Here is a 15,695-nt window from a genome sequence, read left to right on the forward strand (position 1 = left end):
TTAATTAAATTATTTAATTTACAGATGAGAACTGTAAATATTTCTATGAACAGACTAAACGAACATCAGAATATATAAAATGTACTTAGGAGCCATTATCACAAAATCTCTTCTATTTTAATCTGTTAAGCTGAACGGCCTGTTTTCTGTCTCACGATGCTAAATCATATGTTAAAAAAAAAAAAGTGTTTAAAAACAAAAGAGTACATTTCTCATCTGACAAGCGATTTAATTTTGCATTCAGAATGTCTTTTTTCATACCAAATGAGAGAGACGGTTTAAATGAGAAAGGAGGAAAAAAAAAAAAAAAAAGGAAGATGCTCATAATGAAAGGAGAAAAATCTAAATTCTATTAATTGCTGGGTAAAATATAAGGAAGTTAGTTCATATGAGGAATTTTTCATAACTATTAAGTTCATAAGGTGTTCTTGGTTAACACTTTGTACAGACATGTCAAGCTTGATACTGTTTTTGTGAAGATAATTTTTTCCATACTTGAAACTTAAAGTAATTGGTTCTCTTCATTGTATTTTACGCATTAAAGGCAGACATACAAGCGGGATTTTTGTTTTGTTGGCTTTTACTTTGTATTGCTGACTTTTAAATGCTTTATACCGGGGTTATGAAGTTAACATTTTAATTAGGATGATTTTGGAAGTTCAAACTTCAGTCATAGTAGCATAATATCATCACCAATACTGTGTAATTGTTAATTGAGGGCTAAGACTTCATTAGAGCTCTAATGGAAGGCAAATAAAAATACAGTTCTAAAGCCAGAAAGAAAAGCTTTGGACAGTCCTGAGCTAGCCAAGTAATGTAGCTTTATACTGAAGTGAGCTTAGCTGGAGTCCACAAATACTGACTGGGTCAATGTTAAGGTGAATAGAAAATTGTAGGTTAACTAGCAGTATTAGGAGAGAATGAATCACAGAATCACAGAATTTCTAGGTTGGAAGAGACCTCAAGATCATCAAGTCCAACCTCTGACCTAACATTAACAGTCCCCACTAAACCATATCCCTAAGCTCTACATCTAAACGTCTTTTAAAGACCTCCAGGGATGGTGACTCCACCACTTCCCTGAGCAGCCCGTTCCAATGTCTAACAACGCTTTCGGTAAAGAAGTTCTTCCTAATATCCAACCTAAAACTCCCCTGGCGCAACTTAAGCCCATTCCCCCTCGTCCTGTCACCAGGCACGTGGGAGAACAGACCAACCCCCACCTCGCTACAGCCTCCTTTAAGGTATCTGTAGAGAGCGATAAGGTTACCCCTGAGCCTCCTTTTCTCCAGGCTGAACAAGCCCAGCTCCCTCAGCCGCTCCTCGTAAGACTTGTTCTCCAGGCCCCTCACCAGCTTCGTAGCCCTTCTCTGGACTCGCTCAAGCACCTCCATGTCCTTCTTGTAGCGAGGGGCCCAAAACTGAACGCAGTACTCGAGGTGCGGCCTCACCAGAGCCGAGTACAGGGGGACAATCACTTCCCTGGACCTGCTGGCCACGCTGTTTCTTATACAGGGCAGGATGCTGCTGGCCTTCTTGGCCGCATGAGCACACTGCTGGCTCAATGTACTGTATTGAAAAAAAAAATAATAATTAATTCCCGAGGATGGTTAGTTAAGTAAGTTATTATGAATTTACATCAAAATTTAATTAAGCATGAAGGCAGTAATTTATTATTTATTTCACAACATTCATAAATATAGTCATCCACATAAGTCTTGAATAATTCCAATGTACGATATGCAAATATCAGTAATGGGTTATTTGACCATGGAGAATTAAAAATAGCACATTCTAGGGTATTCAAATGAACATTAGTTTGATTGAAAATTTATTAAAATCATATTTTGAGATTATTTCCACTTCAACCTTTATGCATCAGGAGTAAACCCTTTGTAGTCAGCAAGCTATGATCATAAGAGATGATCTGAAAATAGTCTAGGCAGTAGTTCAATGTTCCAGTCCATTTCAATGGACTATAAATAAAGGCTCTTGTCCTCAAAAGGCAATCATCAGTTCAGTTCTCCTGACAGTCAGAAAGCTAACATGTTACTAATAGCTCTAATTGAGGTTGATTCTGTGGTTAAGTTCTGCAAGTGACATATTTGCTTCTTATAGGCTGCCATATGTTTCCAAATATGAAGAAAAGTTCAATATGGAGGTAATGATTCCAAAATTTATGGTGGACATAAGTACAGGAAATTATATCTTCTTCATGTCCTAAAGTATATATACTTGTGTTGATGATAGAAACTGATTTTCCTTCTCAGCATTGTGACTTCATATTCTACCCTACTTCAGCATTCTCTCTTTCAAAAGAAGATTAACAGTTTATGCTAGCCAGGGACATTGTTTTTTTGTTGTTTGTTTTGTTTGTTTGTTTTTCCCTTTAAGTATCTTTAGGAGTGTGAAGCTCAATAAAAACAGCATATCCTCCAATAGTCCTGTTTGCAAAGTACTGGAGAAAACCATGTGTCCATTTTCCACTGTGGTTGCCAACTGGTTTTTCAGTAAATTTTGAACAGGAGGCAGACATCTGATTAAAGTGAATGTCTTACAACAGGCCGTGTTTTGTATATTATTAGTGGCTATGATGGTCTCATTTAATTACCAAATTCATATATAACTGTGAATAGTGCTTTCACAGAAAGTTTTCATGCTTTCCAAAACACTGTAGAGATTCTTGTTGCTTGCAAGTAGCATTTAAAAAGGAGCTTTAAACAGTTTAATTGTATGTGTTTGAGGAACTGTGTCATTCACAGAACTTCCTTGGCAGCACCTTAAGTCAGTTTGTTCTGCCTTGGTATGGTGAGAGGGAAAAGGAGGGAGGAAGGGAGAGAGTGAGGGAGGCTGGGGGGGAATATGTAACTGGAGAGCTTATAGTATGCTAACTGTTCAGTTTCCATTTGAATTAGCTGTAAAAGACATCTGTGTTCCTGCAGTGTTGGGTAGGAGGTGCCAAGCATTTATGGTACAGCTATTAAACAGATTATTTTGGAAGGTATAACTTAATGTATTTTTCCAGAACAAAAGAAAAGATCTAATGTAATATATAGCGAATAAGTTAGCTTTCTAACTTATGAGTGAGAGAGCGGTTGTGGTGTTCAACTGCCTAGCACGGTAAAACCACCACACTAAGCAATTTAAGTTCCTTAAAATTTGCACACTAAGTGTAGCTCAGTGTAGAAAAATTTATGCATGTTCTTTATCATCTTAATGCTGAAAAGTTCAGGGCTCATGTACTAATCAGAATATAGAAAATGGTTACTTGCTGCCTGAAACATGTCTATCCTGTCCTGGAAAACAAATATAAAAAGATAATATTAAAATAATAATCATGCCCAGGAAATTATCTATCTAATTCTGAGTGACTCAATGACTAGTCTTCAAGTTTTTGTGTGCTTTAACTAATCCTTTCCTTAAATTAGGACGGGTTTCTAGCATTTAGAAAGCCTTTCTAGCAACATCTAGGCCTCAGCAATGGGTCCTTTATTTGAGGATTTTTGTTATGCAGTACTCAGGGACAGTTCCTCAACCTTCCTTTATTTTAGTTTAGTTTAGTTTCATTTTGTTTTGTTTAGTACATTTTGTTTTGTTCTGTTTCTTCAAAGTGGGCCTCAGTATAATTCTTGACAGGACAATAAGTTGACCAGAGATTTTACCTTACTGCCCTAGAAGGAATGTGGAGCAATTAATCTGAAACCGCTGTATTTTCCTTTTTGTTAATGGGATAGATTTCAGCCCATTGTGTTGAATCCATTCAGCTTTGAGAGCTGCTGAAGAGCTTTTAATATGTATTTTAATTAATAGAAGCGATAGATTCATCAGATGTAAACTATATGATATGCAGAAGTTTAAAATGTACAAAGAAGAAGGAAGAGACAGTGGAATGTTAGCACATTTGTAACTCTCTGGAAGTAGGTATACTACACTAGGGACATCTCTAAAGTACTCCCAGAGTTTTTGAATTTTTTGTTTTTTAAATTTCCATATAAACACCAAGGCTGACATTTAATTTTGCCATTTGTTTTACTGGTTGCTTTGGCAACTAATAAATAGTTTGTGTTAAATGCTTTAGCAGCCAGTCTTTCTGTAGAAATGTGGTTTGTCTAATCCTCTCACAAGTGCTTGATTATTGCTTCATGTGCATAATGTCTGCTTTTATGTTGTAGTTAAACTAGAAATGGCAGAACTTTGTTTTCTTCACAAAAGTTTACAGACCATCCAGAAAACATTGCTCTTTAGTTTCAAACTTATGCTCACTTCCAATCTCTTCCTTTGTGATACTTCCCCTACAAATTTTTAAAAGTCACTTGAGTATTTTCAAAATAAATTAATACCAAACAAATGTGTGGGATTCACATGTTATCATCTACCACTAATCCCAGCCAGAATTAGTGTGCTCTGTATTTTTCTTAATAGACCTGTTTCCTAAAAATTGTAGAATATTCTGTAAAAATCATCAGAGAAGACGATCATGATGACTTTTTAATTTTTAAAAATCACTTTCTAGTACTTTCTATGACTTCTTTAGCAAACGAGACTCTTTACTATCCTAGTTTAAGTTAAACTTATTTTAACTACCAAGCTATTACCTAGGAATGCTAAAAATACATAAAACAGCCAGAAGACAAGGGATTTTATCTACTCTGTGTCTCTTCAGAACAGCCACCTGAAATAATTTTTGCAAGAGGTTTTTTTGTTGATGGATTGGTTAATGTTGTGTGGTTCTTTTTGAACTCAGACTTCAGTTTCCTTGCAGCTTTGCTCTCAAAATGGATATGTCTTCATTGTCAATATAGATGTTGTCCAAACTCACACATTACTCTGCAAGAAATTCAGCATTTTTACTGAAGTGTAAGTAAGGGTTTTATACATTAGTGAATCTATAAAAGTAACACCTGAAATTGAAAATGTCACCTCTATTCAGGGAGCACCTGAAGGAAATACACTCAAGCGTGTTAACAGTGCAGTCGGAAGTGCATTAGAAATATGGCTAGTTGTACCTGGTCTTAATAGACTGGCACTGACAAAAGTGTCCTAGGTTTCTGATGGGCTTGTCCAGTTTGCTGACTATATTAAACTAGAACAGTGATCTTACCTGTACTGTAACTTCATCTTTTACTGTTATTAATCTATTTCCATGATCCTACTCTAGGAGATACTCGATTGAGAATTACTGGGCAGACTCCTCTACGGTTCATTTTGTATTTTATTTGACACTTCATATATTAGCATCAACAAACTCCCCTCAGTGTCCACATCACTTAATTTGTAACAGCTGGTCTCCTTTTTTGGCAATATTAGTAAAGAAAATAGGCCAGAATTGAATAGTCCAAGAAGACTGAACTATCACATATGCACGCAGGTTTTTCCCAATACCAATGGAGACAGGTGAATGGAGCCACGCCTGCTTAAACTGTACAGGGCCATTAAGGGACATCTTTATCCTGAGATATCAATCCAGCATGATTCACTGTTACACTTAAATTTATGAGAAGGAAAAGTATAACTTAATTTGCTCATTGAATGTTCTATTTTTCTATAATTGTTTTTAGACATTACAAAAGACTGATGCATCCGTCAGTGTTGATTCACTTGTTGCAAACCATGCTTTTGGAATTATCCTTTAAATTAGAGGATGTGTTCAAATGCAAATCTGAACATAAAGCAAAGACTACATCAAAAGAGGGCCACACTATATTTATACCAAGCATTCTTGGCAACAGTAGGTGGTAGCATTTGGAAAAATATATATTTTTTTTTTTCTGGAGCTCTGTAAACATGAAGTAGGTTCTAAAAAATAGAACCTGGAAGTGAAGGGAAGTAAATCAAAAGAACACCAGGTCCCTCTCTCTTAATATCTCATTTTGTTTGTTTGTTACAAATTTGCAGGGTGGCATTAGTTGACCAAAGCAAGTCAATTGATTTTGAGGGAAAAAGGAAATACTCCTTTTAAATAAATGTGAATGTTTAAAAACACAAAGTCTGTAATGAAGCAGTGAATTCAAGTTTTTCTTTCTGCGAAATTTCTAGAATTAGAAAATCTTGATTGCCAAAGTAGACAGACTAATATTCTATACTAGTTATTGTCCTTAGAATAATAATTAAAAAAAAAAAAATGCACTGCAGAGTAATGTTGCCAAACAACTTTTTGTAAATTTATCTATACCTTAGAATAGAACACTAATTACAGCAACAGGGATCATGTGGCAGAAATTTTTATGTTCCTTGTATTCCCAGGGTGCATGGTATTAGAAATTGTTTGTTAGTTTTTTTGTTTTCAGGTGAGACTTCTTGTGGGGGAGAGCAGAAAAGTGCAGCCAGAGTCCTGTTCTTACCATGTTCTTGTCTGAGAAGCCAGTGCAACATTGCATGTCATATGCATTGACAGGATCTAGTTGCAATACTTTGAAAATGAAATCTGTGCTTTGACAACAGCCATCACTCTAGATTTAATATTTTTTATGTCTTTCTTGATTGCGTACACAACATTATTCTTCATTTCCTTATGGTGTGTTTTGCAAGTAGGTCTTGTGTTTGAAAGTTTTAATTGTCACACACTGACCTTGGTTATAATGGCAACAGAAAAGTAAAAATTCACAGTAACGATTTAAGTAGAGAATCTGTGTCTTGGAATGTCCTTACTTAGTTTTTGAAACAGAGCTGGTAAACATCAATTTTGCTTCTTAGCTACTCATGAAAAAATAGTAAGTAGTTGAGGCTGTTTTTACCTTCTACAAAAAAATCCTGTCACTCAAATTTTTCATCATATAATATGCAACTCATTTGCAGATTTTTTTGTTTGGATGCCTAGTATTGGTTTATTGATAGACTTTTAGCAAATAAAATTTGTGAACCATTACTTCTTCACCATGTTGCTTTATTTAAAAGCTCTGGAGACTGTGAATGTTCGTATGTTCTACTGAAGGATTACAAAAGTAACATTCATTTATAACATTCGAAGGATTATTCATGGAAAAATTATGCAAAGGAAAAAAACAGTGAGATCCTTTGGGACATGTGTAAACTTTTCCAAATGTTCTTGCCACAGACCGCTAAACAGTACTCAGTTCATTCTGATGAAGTTGTCTTACATTCCCTACTGCAAACAATTTTTAATAATGTTTTAATATTTTTCTACATTATTTTTTGTACATGTCAGCATAGACTTGAAAATGATGTTGAGAAATAATGAAAACCAAACTAACCCTTGTTCATGCCAGCTGACTGGAAAATCCTACTAAGAGTGCTTTGTCTCCATGAAAGGCAAAAAAAACAGAATAGCAATCGTGGTAACAGTATGCACTAGGAGTGGAGCCAGGAGAGTGAAGAGAGTTAGTAGTAGCAGATGACTTTAGTTATTGGAGGGAAAAAAAAAAAAAAGGGAGGGGGGAGGGGAGTGCAAAATAACTCATTCTCGAATGAATTTAAGTTTTGGAATTTTGTTATCAGCAGTTTCAGGCATAGTTCCCCCAGCTAATTGCTCAGCAGTCTGGTATGTCCATAAACATCCCTTGGTCTCTGCAGGTTTCATCAGCATCTCACCACTTACCCTCCTTGGCATACTTCTTGGCACAGGCTTTCTTGTATTTTACCCCTTTACAGAAACGAGGTCATCTCCCCTGTGCCCCGTAACTCATGCTGACACCCTCTGCATCCCCCTGTCTTCTTACTGAACTGACTGTACCCTGCAGCAAAGTTAGAGTCTAACAAGAGCTCTGAACTTCTCAGTTCTTCTTCATAGACATTTGACAGCAGAGCAGATGTGAAGACTATAAAGGTTTATAGGCTCAGATTCTTTTTGTCTTAACACAGAGTTAACAGAGACAAACTGTATATATTTCCTTCTATTGCCTTGGAGATGAGTAAGATACAGAACTACGTAGAAAATGGCCACTCCAGAGAGAATATCATCAGCATAGCTGATACTTGTCTTCACCTTCTCCCACAAAGCATTCTGTTTTCATTGGGATCTTCCCTGAAGACACCTAACTAGGAATTAGAATAAGTCCATTATCTCCTTTCACAGGACTGATCAAAGCAATTGTAATGTCTAATGGTAAAGAACCCAGGCTGGAACTGTTGGCTTAAATTGTAAGGCTCCTACACCTATTCCAATAAATTCCGTCACCACTGGGACATCTCACCTTACTCGGGCAGTATTTTAACCTGTACTGAAGTCTGGTTTTATATCAGTCTTCAGTCTGAGATACACAGTCCTCTTAGTCATATTACATAATTTGTTTCACTTTTTTTAACAAACCTTTTATCTGTCCAGGTAATAAAATCTCTTGCTATAATTAATTTATAATGATTGCAAATATTTTTGTTTCTGTTATATTCATAGTGTAAATTTCATCCCATGCTTCCTAAATGGGGATTTTATTTCCTAAATTAAAGTGAATTATAGATTCTCAAATAACTATTTTTGTTGACAGACATCATCTCTATTTTTTATTTGGAGGCTTTTGTTAGGGATAACGTTTGAATCTATAAACTACCTGGAGATAAAGCCAACTGACTTTGATTTTGTTATGGCTTGATTGTTTCAGCACAAAGCTTGCTATTTTGCTGTTTTTTCTCTAGATAGATGTTCTGATGTAGTCTCCATGCTTTGTGTCAATGAACACTGTCTTAGAATCAAACTAATTGAACAGTCTTACTGCTTTGAGTTTAGTGACTTTCCACAGTGAGAAACCTAATCCTTTAAACTGTTACGTATTGCATCTAAATAACTTTGTTAAATTTTCTGTAGCATAGTGGCTGTGTGAAAAAACATTGCAATATACTAGTACTCATTTAAGGCTGTGCTTTGAGATTGCTATTCTTTAACAGGCTGTAGTTTCAACAATTTATTAAACATTGTTTTAGTAGCTTTCAGTGAACTGTAATGTCATCCACTTAAAAGGATTTAATGTAAATCTTGATTTAGAACTGGCAGTAGCACCAGAGAGAAAGAACTGAACAACACAACAGGTAGCCACAGAAAACAGAACCAATTGTGTAGCCACATTAAGGGGCATCACACTTTCTGTTTATACTCTAACTGGTGCTTAGCCTCCATGGCAGAAGAGGAGAGTGAACCTTATTCACCTTGGGAAAAAGCTTCTAATGTTTTCTTACAAATGCAACATTTTAATTGAAAATGTAGCAGAACACTGTACTCAGCCTTTTTCTTCTGACCTCCCAGGCATATGGTTCTGGTTGAATCTCTGGATCAAGAAATGATTAAAAATGCATTTTTTTTAGAATTGCATGTGACCTTTAAACATAAGACCTTGTCTGAAGCCACATGCAAGTGACTCATGCTACTAGTGTCATGTTTCACAAATTCTCAGTTGTGATAAACAAATGGTAGCAAAGCCAAGCAGGCAAAAATCCCCTCCTATATATGATGGTTTACAGGAAAAAGGCAGAAAACAGGATTCAGTGTGTTTTCTTTTTCTTCTTTTCTCCTCCCAGTAAATGATGATCTGATGAATGGTGTTACTGAAAATTCTTCTAATGAACTTCGTTTCCTCTCTCAGCTACTAGAAAGTTTCCTATTTCTTGTCTTGAGGCTTTTTTTTTTTTTTTTTTAAATCTGTTTTGCTGCTACCTAACCCGTACCAAGTCTCAAAATAAGCAGGTGTGGGGTAGACAGCCACTTTCATGATCACCATTCCCAATTCTGTCATGAGTACCAACATCACAAACAAATATTTATCAGTGAAATCTTAACTGTTTATTGTGAAGCCAAGAATAGTCTTATATTCACTGAGTATGATGATAGGTCTTGCTGTTCACTGCTGTATTGCAAAGTTCATTGCTGATCTTTTGCGAGCAGCATCAAGGAATTAGAACAAGAATATCTTGTCCATGTTTTTCATGGGGCCTCCTAAAATGTGTTAAATGAGAGGAAAAATAATTGCAGTGAGATATTGCTAAAGCTCGTAGATGTGTGAGAAGTAATACATTTGTCTGGACATAGATACATGAAAAGCCCCTGCTTTCTCTTACGTGCTTAAACAGTGAGTCAGTATAAGCAGATTGTTTACAATTTATTCACAACATGGAGTTGTGAGTAAAACACAAACGTGTGTGGACATTCCTGCTCACACCCAAGGTACAAACTGACTGTATGGTTCTGCATGTTACACTTTGGCACATTCAGCTTTTTTAAGGATGCCAAGATTTTTTGTAGGAGTTCATTGTTGAAAGTATGTGCAAAGCTGTTTTAAAGCTTGCTTCCAGGCAGTTCAAGTATATAGAGATGAATTCATAGTAAAAATGGATGTTACAACCCCGATGTGGAAGAAATACTTACTCAGAAATGGTGTGTTCAGTATATCTGTAGCAATTAATTTTAATCAAGCAGCTAAACACACAAGCCCATGACATTTCTGGGTTTTGCATCAGTTCAATGTTAAGTTATCTGTGTCTTTTAGGTCCATCTGAAGTGTCAGCAATTATGAAATTCAGCAGGAGACCAACATGTCCTGATGCCTCAGTAGCAGCAAGTCTACCTACACCTCCTGTACCAAGGCACAGGAAGAGTCACAGCCTGGGAAACAAGTAGGTACACCAGGCTGTCTCACCATCAGACAATTTCACACATCACAAAGGTTTAATCTGGCAGCAGAACGTTCCTTGGTATTTGCCTCTTCCCTTTCCTGTATTGCAGGAGTGTTTAAGTTTCTAATGTCTATTCTGTAGGTTTTCTCTTTATACTTTGTTGACACTGTTCTCTGCTAGTGCCAGAAATTGTCAGTACTCCAAAGTTGTATAGCTACTTTGGCCTGTGGATGCCTGGTGTGCAGAATGTACTTATGTATGTATGTATGTATTTATTTATTAACATCTTGACTAATAAATCTAAGGAAACATACTAGCTTCTTGGCACTCATTATCGTTCAGGAAAGTTGTGACCTTTTGGACTGTTCTACAGGTTATAAACATTTTTCTCTGTACCACTTACCAGCTAAGAGCACCTGCTCCCCAGTTAAGGGTAGCATATACCAAATTTCACATTTAATGGGTTAACAAAAAAGTAGTTTGCATAATTGATGTGTTAGTTCAGCTTAGTGCAGGATCACTGTGAAGTGTCTTAGCTGGAGCCTGCTTGTTTTTCTACCTTTGCATCTACCCATGATGTTCACATACTGTACAGAGAGGCGTAAAAAACTTACATAGTTTCCCATTTGCAGAAAAGTAATGCTTCTTACTTAAAAAGGCTGCTAACATTTGAAACTTGTTCAGGTAGTCAAGGAGCATATATACAAGCAGCAGGAAAATGAGCAGTACCATTTATCTGCTTACTACTTAATAACCTATAGATATTTATGATCATTGTATGATAAGGCAAAGTCTAAGCAGAAAAATCAGACAGAAAGGGTTATTATCAGATGGCATAAGAAGGTTCTTGCGTTTTCCTCCCTATATATTTCCAGCATGATGTGTCAGTTCAGTGTAGTGGAGAGCAAAAGTGCCACCTTCCCGACGGAGAAGCCACGCCACCTTCTGGATGACAGTGTCCTGGAGTCGCACAGTCCAGCCCGCAGCCATGCACTGAATTCAATTTTCCCCAATGGCGTTTCCATAGGTAGGGTATGGGGGGGAAATGACGTAACTGTTTTTCGGTCCCAGTTCTCTGGAAACTCTGAGATCCCCAAAAGCAGGAAGTTATGAAGGTTATTAGTTCCTGGACAAAAATTGATCCCTTTTATAGAAGAAAGTAGATTAGAGCTACTGCTCAGATATTTAGTCAACTTTATCTTAATTTTCCAGAATTACCTAGTGATGGTTTTGGTAAAAGTGGCATGATGGAGCACTTTCTTCCTATATGTTCTGTACGTAACATGGAGTGTTTGTTACCCTTCACAGGTAAAAAAAAAAAAAAAAAAAAAAAAAAAAAAAAAAAAAAAAAAAAAAAAAAAAAAAAGAAGAAAAAAAAAAAGGTGCTACTGCCAAGACAGTATATATTCACAAATAATATATTTCTTTCACAAAGAAAACTAGTTTTAACAATGTGTTTTAGAAGGTGAGAGAATAATTTAGCTGCCCTCACTGAGACATAAAAGAAGCTTAAAATAAACTTGTGAAAAAGGTGACAATAACATTATGGTATTACAATTAATTAACTATGATAATAAAGACATCAAGAATTGGTATTCTAAGCAAGAAAATACAACCTTTTACATGACTTAGGCTATTTCTAGAATAGGAAATAGACTGCAAAGGCTAGCAGAATACTTAATCAAGGAGAGCTTGACACTAAGATGATCTTTGAACTTCTGAAAATACAGCCACAGTTCACTTCAGTGTTATACTGAGCATTAGAGCATCACTCTTGGGCATATTAAAACTGAGTTAAATAGTTATGCAAGGGAAGGAGGGACAGATTGGTCATAGGCTTCAAAGAGAAAAAGGGATTATCATTGTGAATTACATCACATTGTTATGGCTCCTAGCAGCAGCTGGCATACCATCTGTTACAGGTGTGCTTGCTTGTTGAAAACAAATAATGCTATCTTGTCTGATAACTTTGAATTACAGATGTTGAGGTAGAAATACTGCTTTACAAAGTGATTGTATTTTGTGTTCCTGAAGTATTCAGCTTTTGAAGGAAAGGCAACATAATTAAAAGAAAAGTAACATGCAAATATCTGGTATTTAAGCACAGCAGCAATGATGACTTCATTCATCAGTGAGAAATTATAAATAGGCTGATATAAGCCTCTTCCAATTTTAGATGTTACCATGGTCTTTAAAGACCAACTTGGAAACATGATTTCAGTGAGCAATTTCCATGATAGTATATAAAAATTATTCTGGTGAACCACATAAAATGGCTTTTTATTTTCCCCTGGGTGGTTTTCTTACTCCTTCTCTGTACTCCTCTTTTTCTAGATAGCAGTGAAAGCTCAGAATTTAGTGAGGAGCTGTCATCAGGGCTTGAAAGGTGAGTTAGTTTTTGTTTCACTCACTGAGCTCTATACAGATTTAGCTGAGAAATTCCTGAATGATCCCTAGCATAGATAAGCACTAAATCAATCGTTATTTTTATCAAATTATTGATCAGCTAATAAAAAAAATGAAGACATTTTTTAACATAAAGCACCGTCAAGTTGTTCTATTTTTCTTCCCATGGACCTGAAAAAATTGGGAACTACCTCTTTTATGTTTACCAAAACCTAACCGTTGAAGTCTCAAACTAGACTAATTATCAGATACTTACATTCACAAACAGGGGTCGTTTGTACGCCACACTTGGGCCTAACTGGAGGGTACCCATCCGGAATTCTCCCAGGAGTCGAAGCTGTGTCTACAGGTACAGTTCAGGCCTACTTTGCTCAGTGTACGGTGCTAAACTTTAATTGGGCCTCTGCTCTTTCCTAGATCAAAAAGCTATTTTGTGTCTTAAAGTATCCTTGTATGACTATATCAGCTTATGTGACTCTTCCTGTCCCACTTGTAAAAATTCCTGTTAATGCTAAAACTGTGTCAAGGCCAATTCAGATGAAATTCAGTTCAGGTGCTGATTCAACTGGTAATTACATCTGGCTTCCATATTGCAGAAAGCTGTTGTTTACTTTTGAGTTTTATGACATTACAAAAGAAGGTTTGTTATGAAGGCTACGTTAGCATTTAGACTGACTTGTTTTTAATAAAATTATCTGATTAATAGTGAGTTTTTATTTTGTCTAAATTACTTTACTATGGCTTTTGTAGAAATCTTGATATAATTCATAAATGTAAGTGCAGCCATTTTAACTTTAGCTAGTAACATCTGACAGCAGCGCAAGTCAGAAGTTAAACAGGATTGCAAATATATATGTTATAAATAAATAAAGGAGTAACATTTTAACAGTATTTCAGCTATACCTGCTTCTGAAAAATACTCCCTTATTCACGTCTATCTAATAATACTGGGAAGAATACACATTAGCACAGACAGGGCAGTTCCATTTGATCAAAGTAGTCATACCTGCCAGTTTGAAGTGCAGGTCTTGTATAGATAGGTGCTGCTGTGTATATCACATTCACTAGCCTGTGTTTTTATGATACCATCTGACTAGTTCATATACAGAATGATGTTTCTTTTGCAACTGACTGTGAGATTGTGTGCATGTCATTTTCCTTGTATTTGTTATCAGACATGATTTAATTGTCTCTGGTAAACTTCATTGGACGTTATATTTACAAAATATCAGGATTGGGATTACATGACAATGAAGAGAGGTTAGCAGCAGATAATTGTAGTAGTTCATCACTCACTAATCAATCTTTTGATTAAAGAATCTTTTGTTAACCTGCTATTTTTAAAGATTCTGCTTCCCTTTAGATGTCTAGGTCTGGAAAATACTTATTTATAGAGACAAATGTCTAGTGATAAAATATATTCAAGGCAATACAGGAAAAGTATTAGAGTTAATATTTAGAATTACATTATTTACTTCTTGTCCTTCTTTAGCTCAAAACGTATAGTAATGTTATGTCTCTCTAGCCCAACAGGGGCCTGCAGCTACACGTTAGGTAGTTCTACAGGAGTCATTTCCATGGAAGGGCCATTAAGGAGAAAAACACTGCTCAAAGAAGGCAAGAAACCGACTGTAAGTGATTCCCATTCTCCCTGTGATACTAATTCAGTAGTGATTGTTTAAATTTCCAGGATTACATCCAACTTGCAGACTGATAGTACACAAAATAATGTTCCTCATTATTATCAACTGTAAAACCATGTGGAAAGTTTCAACTAGGTTATAACAAGGTGTGGTGGTTTTACCGTGCTAGGCAGTTGAACACCACAACCGCTCTTTCACTCCCCCTCGTCAGATGAGGAGGGGAAGAAGTAAAGGAAAGAACAACTCATGGGTTGAGATAAGGATGATTTAATTAAAGAGAAAATATATATATATATATTATTAAGGAAATATTATTATTAATTAAACAATTAAACTAAAGGGAAAAAAGGGAAAGGGGAAGAGGGAGAGGGAAAGGGAATAGCTAAACAAAACAAGTAAAGGCTATGTGGAAGTGCAGAGGAAAGAAATTACTTCCCACAAATGAGTGATGCTTGACCACGTCCTTGAAGCAGGGCCTCAACGCACGTAGCCGGTGTTCGGGAGGAGGACAGACGTTTTCGCAACGAGAGCCCACCCCTCCCCTCTTCTTCCTTTTTCCACCTTTTATTGCTGAGTGTGACATCATATGGTATGGAATATCCCTTTGGTTGGTTTAGGTCAGCTGCCCTGCTGATGTTTTTTTCTCACTTTTTTGCCCACCCCCTAGGAGGGTCAGAGAGAGTCCTGATGCTGTGCCAGCACTTCTCAGCAGCAGACACAACACCGGTGTGATACCACTGCTGTTCTAGCTACAAGTGCAGAGTGCAGCACTGTATGGGCTGCTGCAGGGAAAGTTAACATCCCAGCCAGACCCAGTACACAAAGTTCTAATTCTTGCATGTCATTTGATTTACAGTAGCTTTGCTTCTCCCTTCATTTGCACAAAATGTCTCTTGTGGCAGCAAAGCAAGTCCCAGACAACATTCTAAATCAGCATGCATTTCTGTGAGGGCAGAATTTTAGTGTCATGGTGAAATGGGAAGGCTGCAGGGCATCCACCCTTAGCGCCAAAGTCATGGTCGTTCATACTTACCCTAAATTCACAGGTCTCCAATGGTTCTGGTCTTACACACTTGATAATTTTTTGTT

At 36.5% G+C, this 15,695-nt stretch overlaps 1 protein-coding gene across 11 annotated transcripts in view; it reads left to right on the forward strand.

The window, feature by feature from the left end:
• The window catches only part of RALGPS1 (Ral GEF with PH domain and SH3 binding motif 1), a 127,465-nt gene that overhangs the window by 90,878 nt on the left and 20,892 nt on the right, over positions 1-15,695 (forward strand). For all 11 annotated transcript variants that reach the window (XM_035341857.1, XM_035341856.1, XM_035341854.1 and 8 more), the window contains 5 exons: positions 10,431-10,557; positions 11,433-11,584; positions 12,892-12,943; positions 13,232-13,312; positions 14,489-14,594. In XM_035341857.1, coding sequence (XP_035197748.1) covers positions 10,431-10,557; positions 11,433-11,584; positions 12,892-12,943; positions 13,232-13,312; positions 14,489-14,594 — 518 coding nt within the window. The remainder of the gene's footprint in view (positions 1-10,430; positions 10,558-11,432; positions 11,585-12,891; positions 12,944-13,231; positions 13,313-14,488; positions 14,595-15,695) is intronic.

The sequence above is a fragment of the Oxyura jamaicensis genome, chromosome 17 (assembly GCF_011077185.1).
Source record: "Oxyura jamaicensis isolate SHBP4307 breed ruddy duck chromosome 17, BPBGC_Ojam_1.0, whole genome shotgun sequence".
Classification (NCBI taxonomy): domain Eukaryota; kingdom Metazoa; phylum Chordata; class Aves; order Anseriformes; family Anatidae; genus Oxyura; species Oxyura jamaicensis.